At 31.5% G+C, this 27,868-nt stretch overlaps 1 protein-coding gene across 1 annotated transcript in view; it reads left to right on the top strand.

Moving 5' to 3' along the window:
• Nucleotides 1-27,868, top strand: part of LOC119675360 (voltage-dependent calcium channel type D subunit alpha-1-like) — a gene marked incomplete at its 5' end in the record, with an annotated part of 236,679 nt that overhangs the window by 166,042 nt on the left and 42,769 nt on the right. Inside the window, 1 exon segment of the mRNA XM_038086558.1 lies at nucleotides 8,200-8,307. Coding sequence (XP_037942486.1) covers nucleotides 8,200-8,307 — 108 coding nt within the window.

The following is a 27,868-nucleotide window of genomic DNA, read 5'->3' as shown; positions in this document are numbered from 1 at the left end:
TGATTGTGGAGGCATATGTATTCAGCAGTTTTGGAGCGTTATATAGCAATCAAAGACGCACAATATATGTTGTATATTTAGGATCATTGTCCTGTTGAAAGTAAAATCCATCTCATATAACTCTTCAAAATGTTTAGATAAATATCTCTATTCATTGTTGTTTCCACAAACTTAACATTTCCCGTACCTTTAGCTGCCATACAAACCCAGAGCACCAGTGCACCATCTTCATATTTTACAGTTGGGAAAAGACTTTGTTTATTGTATACTTCACCTCGCTTACGCCATACTAATTTACATCCTTGAATGCTAGAAACACAGAAATTGGATTCGTCGGAGTTATGCACATTATTTTAAAACTCCGCCGGCATACATATTTATTTTAAAAAGCAATGCGCTTGTTTCGATTAATTAAAGATATGTAAGACATCCTTCGTGCTATTCTACCATGAAGACCGGCCCATTTCAAAATTCTGCGTGCAGTAACCACGAAAATATTTTTTCTTTCCTGTACATTACGTACAATTTCCAATGCCCGCAAACGTTGATTTTTCTTTACTGAATTTAATATTAAGCGGATTTCACGGTGAGTGAGTTTCGATAGGTGACCAGAACGCGTTTTTGACATGATAATTCCGGTAGTTATCTAATTTCTGATCACGGTATGGACTGAACAGTGCGATCTTCCAAACAAATGTCCAATTTTTCGCTTCGACTTCTCTTCCTCCCATAATTTTATGATGATTTTTCTTTCTACGACGCTTATTTCTTTCCGGTGAGACACCATTGCCAGTCTGTAGTAAATATTTTAAGCAGAATGCAATTTTTTGCAATTTTATAATTAATTACCACAAACACAATAAGACGCAATCCAAATTTTTACAAATTAACATTTAACTCGCCTTAAAACTGAAGAAATAACAAGTGCTTGTAGACTTTTGATCGCTTGTTTTGATACTCATTATGATAAATGAGTATCTCGGCTGTTTTTTGCAGAAATGCAACGAAACTTCGCAAAAACATTGTGCATTGAATGTTATAATAAAACAATAAAATATGTTTCCAATAAATTTATTTTTTTGGAAAATATTTTCAAACAAAGTTTTTTGTAGTGCCTTGTAGTGCCTGCTTGTAGACTTATGACTCTGACGGTATGTATTTAGTAATAACCATTGTATTCATAACATTTCAATATTCATATATATAAAGTTTCTAATAATTTATATTAACTAATACATGTACATATATCTATTTGGAAAAACATTATTATGGCAAAAATATATACCAAATTATACATTTTTTGTTTATTATCGGGCTTAGATCATTTATTTAATACATAAAATTATAAAAAACTTTTATAAAAAATTACACTAGTTAATTTGTGTTAAATATTTTAATTATATATTAATTTTTGTTGCTCTAAGTACTTTGGAACCTTTGCATCATATCTATTATAAGATTTTTTGCACAATCCCAAACTTGGACTCCACAGAGTCATATAGGCTAGAGGACTTTTACTGTAACATAAAATTTATAGCTCGCAAATTTCACGTCACAACATAAAAATTAGAATAAAACAATAACAAAATTAATAAAGCAAGTATTAAAACCCATCACCAAATGTAATACAAAATAATAACACCAGAACAATAATAAAAACATGTAAACAACACACCGTTATAGTTACAAGAACAAAACAACTGCATGCTTCGCACTTTGCGGATATAAAAGGCAAAGCAAAAGCGCAGTGAAGCTATCTTTAAGCTGAAATATTTTGGTATTGTCCTCTCATCTTAACATAACTTTATACCACATGTTGACTATGCCATCCGTAACGCCCGGTTCAGTCACACCCAACTCAAAACCGCACTTCAAAGACACAACCAGCTTAACTGCAAAGTTAAGCTGCTCTGCTATAAGCAGCTTATTCGTCCTCTCCACTCCTATGGTTTCCCTATTTGGTCAGTTATTACTTCTACTCAGATGGAAAGAATCCGCCTGTTTGAGTGGAAACTTCTCCGTGATTGCACCAACTATAAGCGCAAGCCTAATGGTAAGCACTATTCCATTTCCACTCTCTATGACAATGAACTCTCTGAATTTGGAGCTTGCTTTAACATACTTACTTCTGCCCATTTTGATTTCGCATCAATGACAACTAAGAAGTAATAACCTTGAAATGGACCGGCATAATCTATGTGAATTCTCTCCCAATTGGTTTGTGGTGATTCCCAATGATGAACGTGAACCTTATGTGGCATTGCCTGAATTTTAACACATTCTTCACAAGATCTTACTGTTTGCTCATTGTCTCTATCGATGCCTACCCAGTAACAATATCTTCTAGCTAATTGTTTCATTTTTGTAATGCCACAATGAGTACGGTGAAGCTCTTTTAATATTATGCTTTGCAAACTGTTGGGTATGACAGCTCTTGAACCTTTAAATATAATACCGTCGTTTACGTAAAATTCTTGAATATTGTTAGATTTTAAAATATCTGTTTTTAACTTTGATAATTTTTCATCTTTTCCAGTTTCAACTGCAAGAATCTTTGAATCTAATTGTTCGTTTGAAATTTCAAAAATAGTTGTATAACAGATTTGACTGACATCCTCGTTGATGCTTTTGTCTGTAGATTTTCTCGAATTATTTGCTGTTGCTCTTGATAAACAATCCACGTTTGAGTTTTCAATCCCTTTTTTGAATATAATTTCAGAATCGAACCCTTGTAAAAACTCTGCATAACGTAATAATCTTGATTGAGTAATTGAAGGTAACTTTTCATCGTTCCGAAATATTCTGGTCAATTTACTATTGTCAGTTACAAGTTTGAAATGCCTACCATAAAAATACATGAAAAAATGATCAACTGTAAATACAATTGCTAATGCTTCTCGATCAATTTGGCTATCATTGCTTTCAGATTTTGTAAGCGATCTCGACGCAAATGCGATTGGCCTTTCCGAGCCGTTTATATTATGTGACAAGACGCCAGCAATACCTGTTGGACTTGCGTCAGTAGCAACAATTATAGGTAATGTTGAATCGAATGGTGTCAGTACCATATTACTACACATTATGTTTTTGAGTCTTGTAAATGCTCTTTTGCAATCGTCTGACCAATAAAACTTTTGATTTTTTCGAAGAATTTTCCTTAGAGGATATGTTTCCGTGGCTAAATTTGGAATGAATCTTGAATAGTATGACAACATTCCTAAAAATCTTTTTACGTCATCCGCATTTTTTGGATGTTCTATTTTATTTATGGCCTCTACTTTCTCGGATGATTTTGAAATTTTATCATGTTCAATTTCGTAACCCAAATACCGGATCTTAGTTTTAAAAAATTCACACTTACTTAAGTTTACGTGTAAATCATATTGTTGCAGTGTACTTAAACAATTTAATAAATTATGTTCACACTCTTCTAGAGTAGATCCATGTACAAGTATGTCGTCGAAGTAGGATATTGTCTTTGATAAATCTTGTAATATGTTATCAATAAGGTTATTAAAATCAGATGGTGCTGTTTTAATACCAAACGATAGTCTATTCATCCGAAATGTTCCTTTGTGTGTTGAAATTGTTTGTATTTCACTCGATTCTTTGCTTACCTTTAAATGTAGATACGCTTTGAACAAATCCAATTTGCAAAAATATTTTGAACCTTTTAAACTATTTAGTATATCGTTTGTTTTCCGAAACGGGTAGTTTGAGGAAACGAGAGATGGGTTAACACTTGTCTTGTAATCGACACACAACCTTACTTCTCCGTCTGCCTTTGGAATCACTACCAGTGGCGAACCCCAATCACTTGCAACGATTTTGCTTATGATGCCTTCTTTTTCCAGCGTTTCTAGTTCTTGATCAACTTTCTCTTTTAGTGCATATGGTATCTCTCGAGCTTTCATAAAAACAGGTTTTGCATTCTCTCTTAACCTCAGATTTAATTCGATATTGGGAACGCACCCTATTTTCTGCGTAAATACTTCTGGAAGCTTCTGCCTAATTTCATTTATTTCTGTTATTGAATTTACCACTTGACTCTCTTGTTTGTTTATTTTATTGTCTATCTCATGGAGATTTATTTTTAACTTCCTGATCCATGACCTTCCTAATAGTGGTGAATACTCATTTGGCACAATGTACATGCTTTCTTGACAAGCGCGATTACCATACTTAACTTGAACTATAGCTACTCCGTCTGGCACAAACACATTTTTTGTGTATGAACGGAAAGCTATCTTAGATCGCGAAACATATACTTCCAAATTCAAGTTTTCGAATAATTTTTTTGGTATTAATGTATAACTTACGCCTGAATCTACTTAGAATTTTTGATACTTTCCATTTATTTGTACAGTTACGTAATATTTTGGTGAAACGTTGCTGTCTATTTGTTTGTTTTCGAAAATATCAACTATTTTATTAAAATCATGATTTTGATTGATTTCTGTTTCATCGTCACTGACTTGATTTGTATCTCGCATTAATTTCTGAATGCATACTTTTTCGACGTGTCCCTTTTTTCTGCAAGCGCAACACTTTAGCTTAGAAGGATTTACCCGACAGTCTCGGACTCTATGATTACTGCGGGCACATCGAATACACAAGTCTTTAATACCTAGCTCTTCGAAGTTTATTTTTGAACGTTCATTAGTTTTGAAATTCATTCTTGGCAGATTGTTTTTGTTTGTAACAGGATTGATATCTGTGACAGAATTTTCAGTCGCTTCTACTTGGTTTGCCCTTATCTCTCTGCTATCACTTTTTGATGCTTCTAACACAACCGCTTTCTCTACAATTTCCTTGAAGTCTATATTTTGAGTCTGTAGCAATTTTTCTCGAATTGAATTATCTTTAACCCTACGAATAAATTGGGCTCGTAAAAACACGTCTGCGATATTTGCTTTGCACTCATATGGGGAAATAAAATTGCATTCAATGACCATACTTCTCAGTTGAGTCACATATGTATTTAGCAATCGATTCATTTTCCTGTTGATAATAGATAAAAACTTATGCTGAGACACAAACACGTTTCTTTTCGGACAAAGATGATCTTCTAATGCTTGAATAATTGTATTGTAAGGTAATTCCGTGACTTTTTTTGGTGCCATCAATGCGACTACTAATTTGTAGTGAATTGCACCAATTGAATTTATCAGCATTTGGTGGCATAATTCTTTATTTTCGAAAATGTTCTTGAGTTTTAAGTAATTTTCAAATCTTTGACGGTATAAATTGAAACTTTCCTTGTTCCCGTCGAAATTTTCAAACGGTAGTAGTAATGTTTGCGCCTGCCCCGAATTTTTCTCTGGCTGCCAACTACCCAATTGTTGAATAAGCTTATTTTGATTTGCATTAAATGCATCTAACAGTTGTGCAAATTGAGAAACATCCATTTATTATTTACTTTTTTTTTTTTACTTTACTTTTTTTTTTTCTCCTCGTCGCCAATTGTTGTATCTGTTTATTACTCAATTCAATACCAACTCTAGCATAAAATATTTACACAAAATGACAGTATTCATACTATGTCAAACTATCATAGAATATGGTAAGTGAAGGGATATAACACATATGTTAGCCAATAATAACTCAAAACAATGTGATCCAAAACTATCAATTTTAATTTCGAACAGGACATGGCACTATTGAGCAAGTTCACAGAGTTGCTAAAGAAATACGTTCTGTCTTTCAGCACAAAAAATACTTTCCGCCGTTTTCTTGGACGTAGCCAAGCTTAAGGTTTGGCACGAATAAAATAAAACATTAACTTCTGAAAATTATGCTTAAGCTATTGTTTTCATATATATCCTCTAGAAAATTTAGATTAAAATACAATCCTTTACTCTCAAATCACGTCCTTGCTACTTTCGCGGATGACACTGCAATTCTCAGTTCTAACAGTGACCACATGAGGCCATCCCAAAGTCTCTCGACTCATTTAAGTCTATTGGAGCAGTGGCTAGTAAAATGGCGCATAAAAGTAAACGACGCGGGTACATGTCACGGTTACTGTACGAAAAGAAACGTGTCCTCCTGTTAAGTTGAATAACATTATTATACTCCAGTAACATGAGTTACTCCATGAGTAACATGATATCTTGGCATTCATCTTGACAGAAAGCAAAAAAACTCAAATAAAATTGAAATCGCAGCAGTTTCATTGGCTTATTAATAAAAACTCTAAGCTAAGTCTGAAAAATAAAGTTCTGGTATACAATTCAATCTTAAAAACTGTCTGGTTCTATGGCGTAGAATTCTGGAGTACAGCATGTGCTTCTAATATCAAAAAAATACAAAGAGTTCGAAACAAATTACTTAGACAAATAACTGGCTCCTTAGTATCTCAAAAATGTCTAAAATATCCACAATGATCTCGGAATTCCAACAGTTGCAGACATCAGTAGAACATGCGGCCAAAAATATAAAGTGAAACTACACCGGCATAGTAATCCAATGGCGCAACAGCTGCTTTCGGATATCACAATATCTAGACTAAAGCGAAAAAGCTTTATGTTATACCACCTTAACGTGATTTTGCTAAAAACGTCTTCCTTTTGCCATATATATATATATGGTCATATATGTATAATCCATTTAATTTTATTATTAAGTTCAAATTCCTTTTTTGCACCTGTTAATTGCATCATGTTCCGCTTTTAAGATTGGACTACATAATTGTCAATTTCTAATCAAAAAGATACAATTAAAAATAAAATAATATAAAAAAAGGAAATGTTCCTGTTAACTGGCCCACTCTCGATTACTTTTTATGGGGCTTTGTTTAGTTATTGGCTTATACAAACATATCAGCTACTCTTGAAGCATTGGGACCCAATATTTATGCTATCACTGACGCCATACGGCCACATTTATTAGAAAAATTAGGCAAACATTGAAGTGATCGAATGGACTATGTAACCTGTAGTCGCGGCAGACATATGCCGAATATCATATGCAAAAAATAAAAGCCATGGAATTATCTACCAGGTTATAATAAAAATAATTTCATTCTTATAATATTTCTGTCTTGTATTATAATTTTAAGTTCTTATGTCGCTATAAAAAACACTCCTTTTTTACATTAGATGGAAAGCATCAAAAGGTACAGTGTGAGACTTGAACCCACTAAAACCACCTCTTAGAAATAACTGGATAAAATTTTCACAGCAATGTGAAAATTTCATTCCAGTTGTCAAGGGAGGGAGATACCCAGCAGGATAGGTTTAAATAAATAGTCTAAATAAATATGTTTAAATATTTTTTAAAGATATAACAAAAAATTGTAACACAAATTAATGATAATCATTAATATTTTTATAATTTTTATGTCTTAAATAAACGACTTAAGCCCAGTGAAAATTTAAAGTCTTATTCATATAATTGGTCGTATTATGGAATTGGTATAATTGGTCGAAAAGAATTATTCATGATTTTTTTAGCACACGAATATGTTACATACATGCCTTCATATTTTTCATGTTTGTAGTACTGCGGTGTCATAACGTCAATGTTTAAAGCTTCTGAAATCCTTTTAAATAACTATGAGATAAATCAAAAGTGAGAAAAAAATTAGAATTTGCATCAAAAATTATTTACAGACCAATACAACACATGCCTTCAATAGATTTCAATTGCCTTCAAATTGAATAGTATGCTTTAGTCCTGCTTTAGTCAACTGTTGCTCATTATATGATCATTTTTATACTACAATATTTCGAAGTGTGTGTTTCATGCTACATATGTATATGCTTTTTTGAAAATGTCATTGGGTTATATCTTTAATAATAAATTAGGTAATGGGGTACCGATTTCAATGTATTTACCTTGTTAGAAAGCTTATATGGAATTTTTCCATATTTTGATTAGTGCATCCTATACAACATTGGATTGACTACATTCTATTTATGGTAGTAGTTTTTCGAATTTTCGAACAATTTTAGCAGACGGAGGCCAAAATTGGAATATATTCGTAAGTATCGGCCACCCGAATATATGTATATACATATATCTTATTAATATAAATATATTGCAAGAAAAATCATATATTAATTTTAGTAATAACTTTCAGCATAAAAAATAACTGATATATGAAATGTAATATTACATTACTGTGCACATTAAGGCATACAAATATATGACTATTTAATTAAATTTAAATAATAAAAATTTTAACGTGTATTATAGCATGTAGTTCAGTGCGTAATAGTCGCTGTAAAAACTATTGGAAATATTGTATTAGTGACCTGCCTTTTGCAATTCATGTTTGCTGTAATAGGAGTCCAGTTATTTAAGGTATGAAAATCAAAATTTAAAGTTCCTCTAATTGTATATATCATTACTAATTATGACCGTAACTATGTACATATATTTCATTTTTAATAGAACCACTATTTTAACAACTAATTGAAGTTTTTCATCGCATGTATTGTATCGATTTTTTAACGCACAGTAATAACAGTACTAACCAATGACTGAAAATAAACTGTAAAACACCAAACATTTTGTACTGTTTTGTAATTTTGTTAAAAACACTACAAGATCAGTACACAAAATAAAAATCTAAACAAACTAAAAAATTTTTAGAATGTGTGTTCAAGCACACAAACTCAAATTATAATGTATTATTCCGACATTTCATGTAAAATTTTTAATGTTATCGTTATGTTTTTTTCCCAAAGGTGTAGTGAACATTTCAACCATTTTTCACAAAAGTAGTCAACTTTTGTAGCGATCGTTTTCCCAAGGTGTTGTATTTTAGTGTCTATCGAACAAAACGTTTTGGAAATGTTTTTTAATGTGCATTGTTGTCGTTTTGTTGGCATAATAGGAAGAAAAAAATTTGTTTGCATTTTTACATATTGCATGTATGTATTTCTTTGTGTTTTTAAATAAAAATATTGTATATACAATATATATATATATTGTGTATATGCATATGCATATATGCACTTATTAATGCATATACTACGCATATTTAAGAGAAGGTGATGTATTACACAGATATAACACTTTATATAGAATCGTAGAATAGAACCATATAGCAACGAGTATAATGCTTTCATAAAGTCGGTGCGGATTAGATAGAGAGATAATCGTATATATTTTGTATAGCTATTATTCAAAAGCTATTTACGTGTTTAAAGTAATGAATATATCACATTTGTTCAGTAATGGTTTGTATGAATATAGTGTTAGTAATAGACTTCAGCAATTCTAGTGCATTTGCTCTTTCCTGAAAAGAAGTGAGAAAGAAAATTCATGTAAGTTTTCCAAAACTCCAAAGAGAAAATTTGGTGATACCAAATGGTTTGCTGTCTTTCAAAAGTCTCTGTTGCAGTACATCTCGCTTCAGACATGTGTTAGGTTTTTGTTTGTCTGAAGCTGTACAATGCTTCAGAAATGGAAAATGGAGCTTTTTAGCGCATTAATTTTTATTTTAGCAGTTTCTCTTTGTTGGTTTAGATACCATACTTACTTACTTATTGTAGTCCTCTTCTTTTCGTGGAGTATAGCTTTCGTAGGAAATTTACTCTATGGGATTTGCTCTAATGAAGCCAATATGATTGTTTAATGCAAATACAAATGTTTTTAATATCTGAAATCTTGGGCACTTTTATGCAAAATTTGCTTTAATATATTAAGTTACAGGTCTTTATCTATTGTTGATTCTATTAATTGTAGATTACCAACCCCTGCTGCTTACATATACCCATAACATATTCGCCGACGTGATTAACTGTGTCACTTAAATTTTCTTTTTGGTGCTCAGAATTTGGCTTATACCACACATATGAGTAGCTATCTGAAGCATAAAGATTAAATTTACTCTCATCGGTAAAAAGTACTAAGCTCCAGAAAGAACTATCTTTGTACAGGTGGTGTTTGGCAATCTGGAAGCGAATTTTACGATTTTTGTCACTTATGAATTCTCTTGTTGCGGGCAGTTTGTGCGTTATAGTTTCTTAATACTTTTCGGATAGTTTCTGGATGATGAATAGTTCTAATAAACATTACAACGTCGCTGGCAATAGATAGGGCAATTTTATATAGGGCTTCTCTGCCTTTGTTTACCAATAGATTTTTGGCGCTATCATTTTTAATGTCACTTAAGAGAGAAGATGTAAGAATGACACTCAAAAATGATAATCTGCACATTTGAATGACACGCAAACAATATGGTGGCGTACTCACCAAAATTTTGGTGAACACATCATTCAGCTTTTCGCCAAAATGTGTGAGAATGATAGTCTAAAATATGCTTTCGAGTGACGAATGCAAGTTTCTGGGTGACAGACTATCATTCACATTATGTTGGCGAGAAGCTGAATGATGTACTCACCAAAATTATGGTGAGCACACTAACATGTGGGTTGCGGTTCAAAGGTCCAGACTATCATTTTTGAATGTTTTTCTTAAATTTTCTGTCTTGAATGACACTCAAAAAAGATAGTCTGCACCGCGCTTAAAAGGCGCAAATTCTGACATTTTTTACTGAACAACTATTTTGGCTAAAGCGCGGTGCTGACTATCATTTTTGAACGTCTTTGAAATTGCGCTCTATAATGCTCAAATTTATTCTAGTGACCGAACTTGAACACGCTCACTTTCAAGAGTCGTCACTCAAACAAAATTTTTGAAATGGTTGGCTGTTCCACACGCTGTAAGTGTGTTAGTGTAACCATGTAAATATATAATCTTGAATGATGAATGAAAGTTTTTGGGTGACAGACTATCATTTACAACATGCCCACCAAAATTTTGGTTGGCACGCTAACATGTTGGTTGTGTGTCATTCAAAGGTGCAGACTATCATTTTTAAGTGTCATTCTTAAATTTTCTCCTTTGAATGATACTCAAAAATGATAGTCTGCACCGCGCTTTTAAGAATTCATGATATTTTTAACAGAGACAAATTACAAGTCTTTATACATCTGTGTTTTTGGTAGAAGCTTTTCAACTATTAGATATTTACTGATAAGGCTAAAACCAACAAAATTCCATGAGTTTACATAGATCATTCTGTACTTTACAAGTTTTTATCGAAAGTTGAAAAGGTGTGTAGTAAACTCGCACAAGTCTTTTTTAATATACATACATATATTAAGCATAATTCCTACATATTAATAAATTACCGTACACGGTCAAAAATTTTCGTTTAAATTTAAAACTCAGAGGGTTCTTATATTTATCCAAACTTAAATGAGTTTTTAATTTAAACCATTCAGTTTAAAACAGTGAACGAAAATAAACAGTACAGTATCGTAGTGTACTGCTCATGTCCGAAACACATCAAAAAATTTTTAAAGTTTGTGTCCGCGAACACAAACTTTATTTTTAGAGTTTGTGTACTTTTCACGAAAATAGTGCTCATTATAACGATCTTTTCACGAAGGTAGTGCTCATTTTAGTTATCTTTTGCCGAAGGTAGTGGTCTTTTTAGTGATCATTTTCTTAAGGTAGTGGTTTTTTAGCGTTTGTCGAACAAAACGATTCGGAAACGTTTTTAATGTGCATTGTTGTTGCTTCGTTTGTATAAGAAAAAGAAAAAATTTTGTTTGCATTTGTATTGCATGTATTTTGTTTGTGTATTATTGATAAAGATATTGCGTATGCATTTATTGATGCAAATTTAATATTAGGGGATGAATTACATAGATTTAATATTTTATTGTGGTTGGATGATTCGTATAACATTTATAATGCCAATAAAAGGCAAGAAAACAAAATTTTAAAATTGTTAAGTTGTTAATTAAGTATATATGTGTATATTACAATAAACTCTGAAGGTAACCTGTATTATTATCTGGATCGAAAAAAATTTCCTAATGGGAAAAAATGAAGTGAATTGAAATAAAAGGAAGTTTTCAAAAAGCAAATTTCTTTTGCATTATTTTGTATACTTACTGCTCCTCAATACTTTGAATTGGTTCGCAAAAATGGGATAAGCTCCGTTGTAATCATTGCAATGCGTAATTTAACTATTCTGCTCGGATAATCGCCAAATTTACTTATAACGAAATCTGCCAAAGCTCTGATAATATATTTAATATATTTAAATATATTTTCTTTAACGAAAAACACTTTAAGATATCTCCCGCACGGCTCCATACTACATGCGCACTTACCAAACGATCACGAACAATTGATGCATTTTGCATTTGCGCATTTCTTCTGAGCAAAAAAGTGGAAAAACCAAGAACTAGTGTAAACACAACTGTATAACTGTGGCGACAATATAGCGCCGTAATAAAAATTCGAGGAAAAAAATCTTTCAGTTTTAATTTAAATTTGAATAGGTTTATAATCACAAATTTTGGGTTGAAAACTGAAACTTTTCGGGTTTAAATATTTTATATACGCATATTTTTGCTGACTTTAAACTCTGGGGTCTGAAAACTCAACCTTGATGGTTTCAAAATAAAACTTGCGGTTTATGTTATCAACTCACGCAGTTTATTTTCTGCGATTTAAACTTTAAAGTTGAAGCATTCGACTTCTAGAGTTTATTTTCTTATATATTACCAATTATAAACTTGAGTAGGTTTAAAAAGCCAACCTCAGAGTTTGAAAATATTGATGTAAACCCTAAGAAAGTTTACAGGGTTGAGAATTTAAACTAAAATTTTCGACCGTGTAGTTTACATAGACATCTAATAAAGAATGATTTAGAAAAAGACTTTCGGTTTGATCCTCTACATAGAGATTTTGAAAACTTTTCAGTTTTAGCAATCCAAAAAAGAGTCAGCACAATGTAGTAATTTTTGTGAGGTAATTTAAATTGGATTATGTCTTAATTCTAAGAGGGAATATTGTTTTATTAATTAAAACCATTATGACAAACCTGTTGTGTGTAACTAAAATACTATTTGTACGAACATTTATAGTTTCCATGCGAAAACCAAAGTTCTAAAACAAAATGTTTCAAATTTATTTTTCGACCTGTTTATGAAATGTTTTTTTTTTTTGTATATATTTTTCTTTTGGCTGTAGGTCTCTTCTTATTAAATAGTAAAAGATAAAAATAAAAATAAGATAAAAATAAGTTCTATATTTCGATTCTCCTTGAGAGTCTGAACCTACAGCCAGAAAAAAAAATATATAAAGAAAAAATTTTTTTTCTAAAATGGTGACTTGAATATTATTTCATAATAAAAATATAATAAATAATCTATGTAATAAAGTAAATATTGCTTAAAAGAGTAAACACGTAATAAATAGTACCAGTTCCATTTGCAACTTGAAATATTTTGTACATGAAAGTAATTATACTATACGTAAAAATTAAGAAATATTCCAAAATCAAGTCACATTTTAAATATTATTGAAAATTCTGGTTTAACTAAATATTAATATATAATAGATCTGTTCCACGAGCTACTTGTAGTAACTTTGAGTAACACTGTGTATACAAATATTCGAGTAAATGAGACAATCTGAGAGAGCGTAATATCCCTGTTGAAATTTGAAAATGCTACACAGACTTTACTCGTACATTTTACTTCAAGTAAAATTTGTGTTGATGCGTGAATCTGCTGTTTTGGTTTGAATTTAAGTTTTTGCAATGTTTATTTGCGCGGCACTGATGGTCTCACCAGGTTTTACATAAAGCTGTTCCATGAAAATTTATGTAAAGAGCATAATTTGGCATTTTATTTCTGTTACGCGCTCAGTTTGTATTTTAATTGTGTTTTACTTGAGTTTTACTACGAGTAGCTCGTGAAACATGCCAATTAATATTAGCATATGTATCATAAATTATTTAAATAATATATGTTTAAAACAACATGTTTCTAAAACTTATCTCCTCTCATTTTTTTCTCATAAATGCGCAATGAATCACATGTAACTATACCCTTAACACATAATTGTTTAAAACTTTTTGAAACTATTAATCAATGTGTACAATGTATACAATGTTATTTGGTAATGTTTTTTGATTGCTAATAAAAAACTGCTTATTTGCATATATTTTAATAATATTTGTTTAACAATATCATATATATTTGTTATTAATGCATTGAAGTATGTTGTGAAATGTGTCGTTGTTGCAATAAAAACAATAGGAAATATTATGCTGGTCACATACCTACTGCAGTTTATGTTTGCTGTTATTGGAGTTCAACTCTTTAAGGTAAATGTTTTCATACACTTTTATTTTCAAACAGAAATATGTCAACTTACATGCGATTACATGTACCAAATATTGCAGAAACAAATAGAAACTTTTAAAAATTGAACGCGAATGAATATATTACGATGATTAAAAAAATTCAGCTCCCACAGCACTGCCGTGTTTCTGTTTTGCTGTGATATTTTTAATAACAATATGAAGGATACATATGGTACATCAAAATTTAATGCTCAGCTAATTAGAAGAGTAAAGAATTAGTATTAAGGACGTGTGCAAGTTAGGTCAAGTTGATGCTAAATCAAATTGCATTTTCCTTGGGATTTTTTGGACTGAACACATTTAGCCACTTAGTTCAAAAATGTGTGCGAGTTGTATTTTGACAGCTAATATCAGCTGTGAATATATTTTGATTTCAATACTTTGTTTACATATTTTGCTATGGCGGAGAACGTATAAGTCGATGAAGTATTTTTATTTATTCAATTTTACAAATTAATATAGTTAAATTATAAAATATTGAAACAGAGAATCTTAGCAGAATATTCAAAGGTAATTATAAAATAATTTCAGTAAGTAACATAAATTATCAGTTTGACTATTTACCGCGGGCTCTTATGCAAAAGTGGATATTCTTCCGAAATATTTAAAGTTGTTATGAAAAAAGATAATTCGATCATAAAAAAAATTGAATTTTTCTCATCAAATGAAAAAACTCGTTTAAATATTCTCAAAATTCATTCGCGTGAAATGAACTTGACTCGCTGCATTCATTTGCGTAAAATACCTGAACTTATGCGTTTGCATAGAAGATGGTATGTACGCATTACATGTTACATGTGCATGTTACTCAAGAAGATTTTGAAAGGGCTATCGCTAAAGTTATGCAGATGAACTCCGAGAAAAAAATACACGTTTTTTGAATTTGCTAATTTTTAAAATGAAAAATTTCGCATCATTCTACAGTAAGAATCTGTGGAAATATTGATTTTGTCTCGCACTTACTCAGCATTAACTAACCATTGTCACTAAAAACTTTAGAGAAAGTTTCTCCGTTCGTAAGAAAAATAGATAAAGTAGGATCCAATAAATCAATCGACTTATCTTGGCTTCAACAATAAAATCTTTGCAAAAGTTGCATAAATTGAAGTAGTGATTCTCGACTCAAGACATGCTATAAACCAAAAAAATACTCAATGTATTTTACAAACAAAATATTAAAACCAACCACTGCAAAGAGTAGTTCCAATATTTTTCAAACAAATAATATCGTTAAAGGCAAAAATTCAATATTTTGTAGGCCAGCGATCCTAATCGCGTGTATCAGCGGCTGAGTAACACTGGTTTAAAGTATGATACCCTTATTTTGAAGTTATTTAGGCCACCAACTTTTAAGTTTTTGAGTTAACTGTCAAAAAGTAATTTAAATTTAAATAAAATAAAAAATTGAGAAAATAATTGTGTTAAATAAATCGAATTTTCTTTTATTTATTAATGAATTACTAAAACCTTATTTACAACCATTACAAGATCTGAATTAAAAGGCAAGTCAAAAATTGCATTTGTTATGAAGACAACGCCATACCAATATCATTATTGTCAGTAACATCCCAACAGGTTTGATCATTTGTATCAATAAGTTTACTACTTGCATTAAAGGATAGTAAGGACTTATACAATCAACGTGACCACAACTAAATGATAGTAAGGACATACCCAATCAACGTGACCACCACTAACAACATAATGTAACACAGTCTGTTTTTAAATCCACATTAGCACCCAAATTAAGTAAAAAACTTAATATTTCCAATGCATTGTGATCTGCTGCCCTGTTGATTAAACTCATGCCATTTTCGTCTAAGTCAATCAGTTGTGCAGGTGTTAGGTTCATTTGCAAAACTTCCAAGATTGGCTTCTTTAACAAAGTCAAAAACATTTTTTTTATGTTTAGCTTTTTGTACTACGTTATTCGGCGGTAGCTCAGTGAAATGAACTACCAAACTAAAAGCAGGTTCACATTTCTGTGCACTTTTTAACTTTGGCTGCCAAAGTGGATCAAATTGTTTTACCTTTTCAATATATAAATTGTTTACAAACAATGTTGAACACAAACAAGATTATGCAAACGTCAAAAATTACCAAAACAATATTGTCAAGTCAATGAGAAGAAATTTATTGAAAAATGAAACGAAATTATCGACACAGCCTAGAATTTCCCTCATTTAAAACGCAACTTAGCCTTACTCGCACACTACCCAAATAATAATAAAATATTAAGTATTGGTAATAATATGTAAATACCAGATAAAAATTATTGTATCCAGAACAAAAGAAATGTATGCATGTACGTATAATGACACGTTAGTTGCATCTGATTTATCTGGTAGTAATAATAAATTTGGTACATGTAATATATATTTGAAAGTTAGAAGGTAAGCGGAAAAAATATCAATAATTTCTAATATGTGTTTATTGTATATATATTATAACTTAGTAAATGATTTTGTGCCTGAAAAATCATTTGTCATCTATGTTCACATATTACAATATCGGATATTCATTTGATATTAAATATCTTTATTTCAGTATTTCTATAATTAAAAACAATAATACCATGATATGTTATGGGGAGCAAACTTATCACATTAAAAAAAATAAAATTCATGTATGTTTGTGGAAACTAGTGCTGTTCATATTATTCGAATTTTTTTAAAAACCGATGTTCTTCGATTATTCGAATAATCAGATTTCAACGAAGTCTTCGAAGTTGGAAATATATCCGGATTCTTTGTAAGTCCGGAGTCTTCGAGTCTTTAGATTTGCGGTTTTTATTCGCAGTGAAATTCTTGGAAGACTTCGTGAGCAAAAGTTAAAATAAGACCACAAAATGCAAACAAACGTGCATTACACAAGTTGTTTAGGGATGATTGAATTTGCTTTGTTTGTACGATATTTGTTTTTTTTTTTGTATTTTATGTAGAAAATTATATGTGTATTGTTTGTAATGCTTGATTTTTCTTATTTTATTCTTCTATTTTTATATTATGTAATTTTATGTAACTAATATATAAAAAATTTACATTTTAAATAATTTATATTTATAATATATATTAAAAGAATTATATTAATAAAAATTTTATATATACCATAATATAAAATACATATGTTTATAAAAATTTGATAATATTAATATTTATGGATTACAAATACGAACAGCACTAGTAGAAACCATAACTACTTGGCAGTATTTAGTATAGTCTTAAACATCTCTGCTTTAATTACACTAGTTTACAAATAATTAAAAATTTTGTTCAAAAACGAAACCATAGTTTTCTATAGTGAAATTTTTCGAAAATATAATGATTTTTTTCTTACTACCATTTTCCCGTTGTTTGCGAAAAGCCATCGCATAGTGTGACAAAACAACAATTTTCCTAAAAAATTTCACCAAAATAAACACCAAAATTCAGCTTTTTACCTATCATAGTTTTTGAGAAGTCTTGGGACATCACTAAATGACCATGTTTGGGCAAAAATTTCGGAAGATTCCGGTAGGCCGATTGGGCTCAAAATAGATTTAAAATAAAGATCATCTCAAAAACTATATTTTAGGAAAATTTCATATCAATATCTGTACTGATTCGGAAAATATCGAATTTTGACCGCCTAATTTTTGTTTTGTCACACTGTGCGTCGTTTTGATTTTTCTCAACATATTACTATGCCTATGGCCCCATAATTAACTTTGGTAAAGTTACGGCATATTGTATTGTATATCAAATAAATGCTAAAACTTGTACAAATCTTTGATAGATGTTAAGACTGTTTTATTATAAATGTTATAAATAGCTGAACATAAAAATTGAAAAAAAATTTCAGAAGGTATGCTCCATTTTCTAAATTTTTCCAAAATAATGGTTTGTATTAACAATTCAAACCAATATATGAAGAGAAATCATTTTTTCGAAATTATTTTATAGCATTTTGAAGGCAACATTGCATGAATCTTTCAGATGAGAGCACAAGAAATATATTTTTGGAGTCATTGGATAGTCAGTTAATTGTCAATTAAATATGAAAGAATTTCTGTTTAATACGCATCTCTTTTGTTACCTAAAAAGACGATAACCGTTTGCTGAAACTAAGTCCATGCTTTCAAGTCTTCTTTACCCAATACATTATTAAACTTGTGGTGGCAATATCTCTGGTTATACATGTCAATGACAAAAGAAATATAATCAGCTGTCAGCAGAAATTTGTTTAGTGTATAAAGAAAGGCGAGAAGTTACGGGCGAGTATTAGTGTCGGCAACCATTATTAATTTTGTGTAAATTTATGTTTTTAATAATATATATTTTAAGTTTAAAAATACAATGACAAGCATTTAATTAAACATATCTCTATATAATTGCTGACCCTGCTTAACCATTTATAATACAAAATGAAAATAATGTAACTGAACAGCCGCAATCAACAAGGCACACTGCTAGTAAAATTACATTGGGCAATATGATGACAGCAGCATCAAAAGAATAAGCGAGCGTTTCCTTTATGGTCCCACCTTTCTAGCAAAACCGTCAAAAATTATGGTTTGCGCAAATCAAATTTCTGAATGCTGCAATTACGTGTAACATCCACAACCTTTTATCGCAATTTAGGAACATTTATTTGTAATTCAACAGTTGTAGGTTGCTACACAGCTCTCAAAGCCCGATTTATTAAATGATATGCCGAATCAGAGCAGAAAAGGCTAAAAAAATTACTGCAAGATACCGAGCTACCAACCTAGCAGCAACGGAAATAACGGCATATGCTGATTTCAGTACAAATTTAGTGCTACTTTATTTTAAAATAATGCTTTTTTTAGAAGTTGCGGCATCTAGCAGATTTCTTAAAAAACATTGCCACCTTATTGTAAAAGACAAAAGAACTAATATGAAGTTACTAATGGACACGGGTGACGACGTTAGTATCCAAACAACAATCAACAAAAATATACAAATGTATATTTCTATGCGAAAAATAAATCACCTATACAAATATATGGCGACAAAACTGTTACGTTCGAACTAGGTTTAAGATGATCATTTCTTGGGCGTACATAGCGGATAATGTATAATAACTAATAGTAGCCGCAGATTTTCTTTCACATTTTAATATTTCTGTTGATTTGCACAGGCGTAAAGTAATTGACAAGCGAATCAAGCTAACCAGTTTTTGCATGTTAATCAATATCAATGATTTAGTGAATAAATTGTCGACAACCGGCAGCAATGATCCGTTTAATGAAATTTTGCGAGATTTTGTTGGCCTTACAATTATCTCAACTAAAATGGCGCTAGGTATTACTCACCACATAATAGCAAAAGGTATTTCTGTTAACGTAAAGCTGCGCCATTTAGCTTCGAATAAGTACGATGCATCGAAAGCACAAAACCAATTCTTATTAGATGCTGTTATTTCTCGAACATCTCGAAATTCATGGCCAAGCTCGCTTCATATGGTTAAGAAGAAGAAAGGCGAGTGGCGTCTTTGCGGTGATTATTGCAAGCTCAATAGTATCACTGAGCCAAACCAGCGGATGCGAGGTATTTTCTATACGCAAAGTGCACCATCAAGCTCCAATTGAAAAGTCTGATATACTAAAGCCTAAAGCCATAACGACTCCATTTGGTATGTTCGAATTTACCTTCATTATTTTTGGTCTCAGAAATGAAAGTCAAAGTTTTGAACGTTTCATGGATCAGATTTTGATGGAGTTTGAATTTACTTGCGAATATTTGGATGATGTACTGATATCTTTAAGAAACGCTGACGAATATCGCTCGCAACTAAAAAAGATTTTCGCTAAAGTACAAGAACAAAGCATACCGGAAATTAAATTTCTAGATTTAGCAGTGAGCAAAGACAATGTTAAACCATCACATGAAATTGCCAGACAGAAAATGCGACCTCAAACGTTTCTCGGGTACAGTGAATTTTTTTCGAAAATTACTGCCTTATTCCGCCGAGGATCAGAAAGACTTGCGAATAATGTAAGGAACAGCTAGCTGAAGCGACAGCGTTGGTTTTCCCGAAATCTGAAGCAACACTAGCAGTAGCGCTTCACGCATTAAACATAGCAACCTGAGCAGTTCTACAGCAACTAATAAACAACAATTGACAACAACTTGCATTTTATTTCGAACGTTTAAATGACGCTCAAATAAACCACAGCAAATATGATAGGGAGTTAATGCTTATAAACCAGTTAAACACTTCAAGCGCTGGTTGAAATGACGTTAATTTTTCATTTTAGCCGATCACAAACCCTTATTGTATGCATTCGAACAGAACTTAGGAAAGGTATCACCCAGGCAAGCTCGTCAGCTCAATTATATTGAGCAGTTTACGTTGGACATAACAGATTTGCCGGATAATTAAAATCTTGTCGCAGATGCTATGACACGTATTAACACTATTCACACAAACAAAACAATTGAATATGCAGAACTGGCTCGATAGCACAACGAACACGAGAAGCTTAAGTCATTTCTTAGACTAGAATCCGTGCTACAGGTTAAGTCATTCAATATTTCTGGAATGAACGCGTTCGTATTTTGCGACATTCACGCTGCAAAAGCATGTATTTCATGCCAAAGATCGAAAACGTATTGACATAATCAAGCACCAATCGCAGAGTTTATGAACACCGCTGCAAGATTCAAGTACATCAACATTGATTTCATCGGACCACTACCTGTTTGCAAAGGTTTTCGTTATTGTTTGATGATGATAGATCGTACACGCGATGGACAAAAGTTTGTTCCCTTGAAGAAATTTTTTTTGTTTTTATATTTATTTAGATTTACATCTGCCTTACTAAATGGCATTAAGTAATTGGGAGAATTTTGGTATATAAAGAAAATACGTAATATTATATCAACATTTAACAAATACAATTTGTTCAGGAAGTAAGTTAAGAAACATAAAGAATGTGCGTTTCAGTCTTCTGGTGTGAGCTGATTCTTTCGTCGATAATGTCTGGAGTTCTGAATTTTCATGTATCAGTAGTCAAGTTATGTGCTTTGCACTCGTCGCTTTTATCACTTCGTTATGGGCTCAACACCTCAGTCTTTATGGATTTCGTTGTTTAGTATATACCAATCAGCATTAACGATTGTTCTTAATATTTTCGATTGTTGCCTTTCAATAATTTGAATGATGGATTTGGAGGCAGTACCCCAAAGTTGGATGCCATATCGCTTTAATGGCGTAATTACCATTTTATATACCAGTGTTGTGTTTTTTAAAGAAAGTGTTGACTTAAGTCCTAGCATATAGCAATCGTTTCATTTGCATTAGTTGAGGTTGGGATGTCGGCTGTGTGAAGTAAATAGTTGACGGGGCCTATTACACTACCTTGTGGGACATCCGCTTTGTTTTTAAAACCGGAGATACTGTCTTTGTACATCATGTAGAAGTAACGTTCACGGATGTAGCTCTTAAGAATTTGAACATAATTCTCAGGCAAAATTTTTGTTAATTTTTTAATGAGTCCATCATGCCAAACACTATCGAAAGCTTTCGCTAAATCTAAGTATACTGCAATTGTAAAGTGTTACTTTTCAAGACCCATTAAAGTTTTATTAATAAAACGATTTACTTGCTGGATAGTTGAGTGTTTTTTGCGGAAGCCGAATTGGTGATCAGGAATCAATTTGTTTGGATGTAAAATAGAGTTTAGTCTTCTCATAAATACCTTTTCAAATAGCTTTGATAAGCAAGGCAATAGGGAAATGGCTCTGTAAGACCCCACTAGACTTGTATGTTTATTTGGTTTTTTGTATGGCTATGATTTCAGCTACTTTTCATGGTTTTGGGAACTATTTATTTTTAAGTATGCAGTTATTTTTACGTATAAAAATAAGACAGTTATTAGGCAGTTCTCGCAGGATCTTTCCAGTGATTCCGTCATATTCTGGAGATTTTTTCGTATTAATTTTTTTCGCAATTGAAGAAAGAACCAAAGAAGATATTCTTTAAAAAGTATCTGTTCACATCGTCGTTTGTGTTTGTTAACAATTTAATGGTAGTCGCTTATGCATTTTAGAGTCAGTGGCTAGCATGATTTGGTACGCCGTTACGAGTTACTACGGACCAGGGTAATCAATTCGAATCTAAATTGTTTAACGACAATGATGACAAAAATCTTAGGCATTCGACTTCTGTGAAGTACAGAGTACCTCACGGCGTCCAACGGCACTATAGAGCGGTTTCATCGCTCATTTGAATCGCAATAAAATGTTATCGGACTAATAATAGGGTCGATGTATTACAGCTGATCTTTCGCTATATCGTCGTTCGTGTATGTGGACCAATTTCAATTTTACCAACCATTTCGAAGCTCTTTGAAAAGCTATTCTACAAGAGACTAATGTCTATAATAGAATCCAAAAAGCAAATACCAAACCATCAATTTGGTTTTCATAGTAAGCATAGATCAAATACACCGCATTGTCGATGAAATTAAAAGGGCTATTGAAAGAAAAGAAGTGTGTTCTGTTGTATTCGATGTCGCACAGACTTTTGACAAAGTCTGGCACAAAGGTCTTTTTAATTAACTAGAACAGATTCGTTAGACAATTGTACAAAAAGATGACGTATCAAACTGAATTCTGCTAAATCTGTTCATGTGAATTTTACAAATTAAAAATACAGTACTTTCCTATTTCGATCCAAGGTATTCATATAGCATATACCAACACTGCAAAATAAACTTCGATGGAAGGAACACATAAAGAAGAAACGAAATGAAACGAGCTTGAAATGAAGTTGCGAAAAATGGAATGGTTGATTGGCCACAAACCCACGCTATTTATGCAAAACAAAATTCGACTATACAATTAAATTTTAAAACCTGTATGATAGTACTGCGCTGAACTATGGGGGAGCGCTAGCCAAAGTCAAAATAATTCAACGTTTCAGAACAATGATCTACGGAACATTTTAAAAGCGCCATGGTACATTAGGAACTGCGATATACACCGCGATCCAAAATTGCCCACAGTCCCTGAAGAAATAAGAAAGGAAGCAACAAGTCACAAACTGAGGTTGCAGCAACATATTAGCACAGAAGCTGTTAACGTCATAACCTCGTATGGACAACCAAGATGATTAAACTGGCGAAATGTCGCTGACATGGCATTGAATTAGAATGTAAAGTAATTTGTGTAGAAAATTGATTATTTATGTATGTATAGTATTGATCAGATTCAAGCTACTCGTTGTTTATAATGTAAATAGTTGTATAAAGTATTAGTGTTGCTGTAAAGCTAGACTTACTTTGTATAGTGACAAAGAAGCTTTATTAAATTTTAGAAGGGTTTTCGAATAACAAAGAAAGAAATAAAGGACAAACACAAAAATTTATTTTTAATTTTATTGAATTTGGGTGACATACCACGCTTTTTCGAGTATGCAAGTTTCTCTTATCAGTGGTTTTGGGAATAATCGATTTTTATAAAGTTTATAGTCCGTATTTAATTTTTTGGACTGCAAGGCCAGGTTAGAACTGCCTTTCAAATAGAGCGATGACTAATCGTGTTTATCCCAAAGCCAAGGCTGCACAAACTTTCAATGCTCAAGTTCCAGGTTTTATTGTCACTTATTTTATTTAATTAGTGACAACAACCAAAGCACTTGCCGTGTTTTAAATTAGAAGGAGCTTATAAACTACAGCTTTATATTTGGAAACACAAGTTCAACGAATTGAAAGTTTAACTTTTTGGGTTTTTGCCTATTCTTTATTTCTTTTCAAAGCTACTCTTTTTGTAGAAACATTTTGTGTTTCCAAATATAAAGCTGTAGTTTATAAGCTCGTTCTAATTTAAAGCACGGCAAGTGCTTTGGTTGTTGTCATTTGATTTTTATGTTTAAACATACAAAATATTTGTATCAAAATAGTCTTTAACATCAAATAAAATAAAAGATGTTTTTGATATATCTGTGGGAGTTCAATTACATTGAAAGTGAAAAAAGTTCAAAAACACATAAAAAGAAAATTTTTCATCTGTAGTAGCTAAACCCATTAAGTTAATTTGACGTTATACCTATAGCTTACAAACAAGTTTCAGTTTTAATTTGATATACAATATAATATATTATAATAAAATAATACAATATTATTATATTATGTAATTGTGGGAGCATATACAGTCATATTTTGAGAAAAATCAAAATAACGGTTTTCGCAAATAACAGAGAAATGGCACGTAAAAAAAAAAATTTATGAATTTTGAGGTCTTCCAAAAATTTCATTATAGTCAATGTAGTTCTCGTGTTTGGTATGTTTGGCTGTAAGCTAGTTTTGTCATATACAACCAGTCAAATCATAATTTTTGAATTTGTTTGCTAAAATAATAGTTATTAATTTTAAATACAATTCTTAATACAGAATTTGTCTTAATAGTTAATATGCTTACCACGGATTATTTAAATGTAAAAATACAATAAAAACAACGAAAATAAAAACGAGTTGAAAGTATTAATGTCAAGAAAGGGTTCCTACCTTACTTATTTCAGCGAAAATTATTTTATCGGAATTAATCATAATTATAATATAAATTTATTTGCGTTTTTTTTTCCAGAGTAGGTAGTTTGTTTATTACAAATATTGCTATCCGCAACATTTTGAAAGTTGTCTGAGATGTGTTTCAAAATAAGTAGTTTTTAATATCATAACCAAGCAAAAAACGAACAGATTTGTGATTTAATTTTTAAAAAGACTAAAACATTTTTTTTTCGGTAACGAGTTTTTTATTTCAATAGTAACGTGGAACGGTGCTAACGTTTCCCGTTAAACAACAACTTTAATTTGAATAAGGAATGGAAATATCCCAACTGGTTGTAAAAAACTACTATTATAATTAGAAAATATTGATGATAGCTAATTGTTTGCTTTAAAGCTCATTAATAAGCCATATTATAATTGGGATGACGTCAAATTTTGTGACGACACAAAAACTGTGCTGCTTTATAATGATGACTCCTAGTCATCAGTAGAATCTCCATCGCATACAGGCGTATATTGAAGTGCTTATACTAAGATTGTTTAACTAACAAATAAACAAAGTTCAAAAACGACTATATTAGTAAGTTAAATCGCAATATACGAGGGTGCTTTGATAAGTCAGTGACTTTTTGAATTTCCCGCGCAATTACTCCAAATGCAACAGTGCTGCCGTCAGCTGTAATCTAGCTGTGGGCAACTTTTTAATTTTGAGCAAGCTATGCCGTTCAGTTGGTGCTTGATAGTCGTTCAAAGCAGACAATCTCGTGAATTTTTATGAAAATGGAAAAAATTAAATTTCGCCATTTCTTTAGGTTTGGAAACAGAAAATAGTCGCAGGGTGCTAAATCTGGAGAATATGCTGGATGGGGTAGCAGTTCGTATCTCAATTCGTGGATTTTGGCCGCAATGCTTAATCAACACACGAAATTCAAGTTAAGCATGGTCTAGAACTGGGAACATACTTAAATCTCAATGCAATTGATGTACTATTGGTATCAGAGGCACATTTAACAAACAAAAGATTCATCAAAAACGTAACTATTCGACATATCGTACAAATCATCTTGACATCAAAGCCCATGGCGGAACTGCAGTAATTATTAAATAAAATATTCAATGCGCAATAGCCAATATACACCAATCAGATCAAATACAAGCTACAAAAGTCCACATTCAAAATACAAAATGCCAGTTAACAGTATCAGCTATATACTGTTCTACGAAGTACAATAATTTAAAAAATGTATATATGAACTACTTTAATACTCCAGACGTGATTGACGTCTTTTTTCGTGACGAAAAATATAAATAAACGATTCCTTACAGTAAGTACATTTTCTGACTTATCTGATCAGTCACCTATTATGCTATCATATGAATGCAAGCTAAAACAAAACATCACTAGGACAAAACAAGTATATATTGCAAAACATGCTGGGACATATTTAGAAAGATTTTTAATACTGATATGACTATAAATAATTCCTTAAAATCTGAAGTCAAAATCCTGACAAATTCTACCCCAGCTCTCAAACAAAAGGATACTAAAAAACGCAAGATAATCGACAGCAGAAATCTGAGCGGTTCCCCGAACTGAACAAGTCCTTAAACAAACTAACCAATGAACTTAAAGACGTGCTACATAATTAGAAAAATAAAAATCTACAAAAATACATAATAAACCTGATAGTTGACAAAGCCACTAAATACACATCACGTTCAGCAACCAAAAACAGCAAGATAGCAACGTAGCACAGAGCAGCTCAACTAAAAACGTCACAATAAAGAAAGCCTATATACTCGTAACAGAGATTAAAAACACCATTAAAAATAAAATTAAATGAAAAAAAAATCGGGATATGACGGTATTACTGGAAAGATTCTGATTGCTTAAAACTTGTATATCTGAGAAACGTGTTTACTTTAAGTATTTTTCAAAAGTGTGAAAAGTTTTAGAAGCAGAAGCTATACCCAAACCAAATAAGGACATCACTCTTACAAACTCATGTAGACCTACACAACAAGTTCACAGAGTCGTAAATGAAACTACAAACGATATTAAATCAAAACAATTTTTGTCGGTGGTATATCTAGACAGTGCAAATGCCTTCAATAGCGTTTGGCATGGGAATCTATTAACCATCCCAGCTACATTTAAAAAAAGTTTACCTCATATTAAAGAGATATCTACAAAATTGATACTTTTATGTGAATTAAAAAAACTCAACCTTTGAACTTAAACAAATGAAAGCTAGTGTGCTCTCACGAAACGTGCTAGGTACATTACACTAGTTGTTATATACGGCTGATATTCCGATCCCTTCTGATCCTTAAACTGTGATAGCATAGAGAAGACAAAACATTCATTGACGTAAATAAAAATTTTAACAAATCAGAAACAACTTGCAGAAAAGCTAATTTGCAACGCTTGAATGGTTTGACAAAAAGGGAGTTCAGATAAATATGAGCAAAGCTGTACACATCATTTACACGAACAAAAAATACTACCTAAAACGTATAAAAATTAACAATGTTCAACTATTCACACACACAAAGGCAAATTACCTTGGTATTGCTATAGATACCAGATTAACTTGGTATGACCATATCAAATTCAAATGATTAGAAGTCAAACATTACTTTGAACAATTATACTGGCTACTTTGCTCAAAATCAAAAGTAACAGAGAAAAGATCGTAGCAATAATCACACTAATATGGAAATATGGAGTCATATTTTGGGCTCAGCAATTTAACTCAACATACAAATATTACAGACGCTACAATCAAAAATGCTTAGAACTGTTATCAACGCTGACTGGTGCATCTTAAAGTATGAAATACATCGTGACTTCAAGGTACCTTTCGTCGCTGCCATAATCCAAAAAAAAAGCGTAAAAATCATATAGGTAGATTATTCTCCCACCCTATCCCAGCATTGAAGCAGCTACCAAATGACGAAGCCACTTACAAAAGACGCTTAAAGTGCTTATTTTCATCAGAACTATCACTATAACAATATATAGCTACCTATTTAACATACACATGATGTAATTTTAATCTTTTTATTGACTTACCTACTTCTAATATTTAATTATTTTAACGTTGATTTTTTTTCGAATGTGACGCGTCTTATGATGAAAAGAAAACTAAAAGGATTTGAACAGTAAT

Source organism: Teleopsis dalmanni, chromosome 2 (genome assembly GCF_002237135.1).
Source record: "Teleopsis dalmanni isolate 2A chromosome 2, ASM223713v2, whole genome shotgun sequence".
NCBI classification, from domain to species: domain Eukaryota; kingdom Metazoa; phylum Arthropoda; class Insecta; order Diptera; family Diopsidae; genus Teleopsis; species Teleopsis dalmanni.
This window is presented reverse-complemented; position numbering and strand designations above follow the sequence as displayed.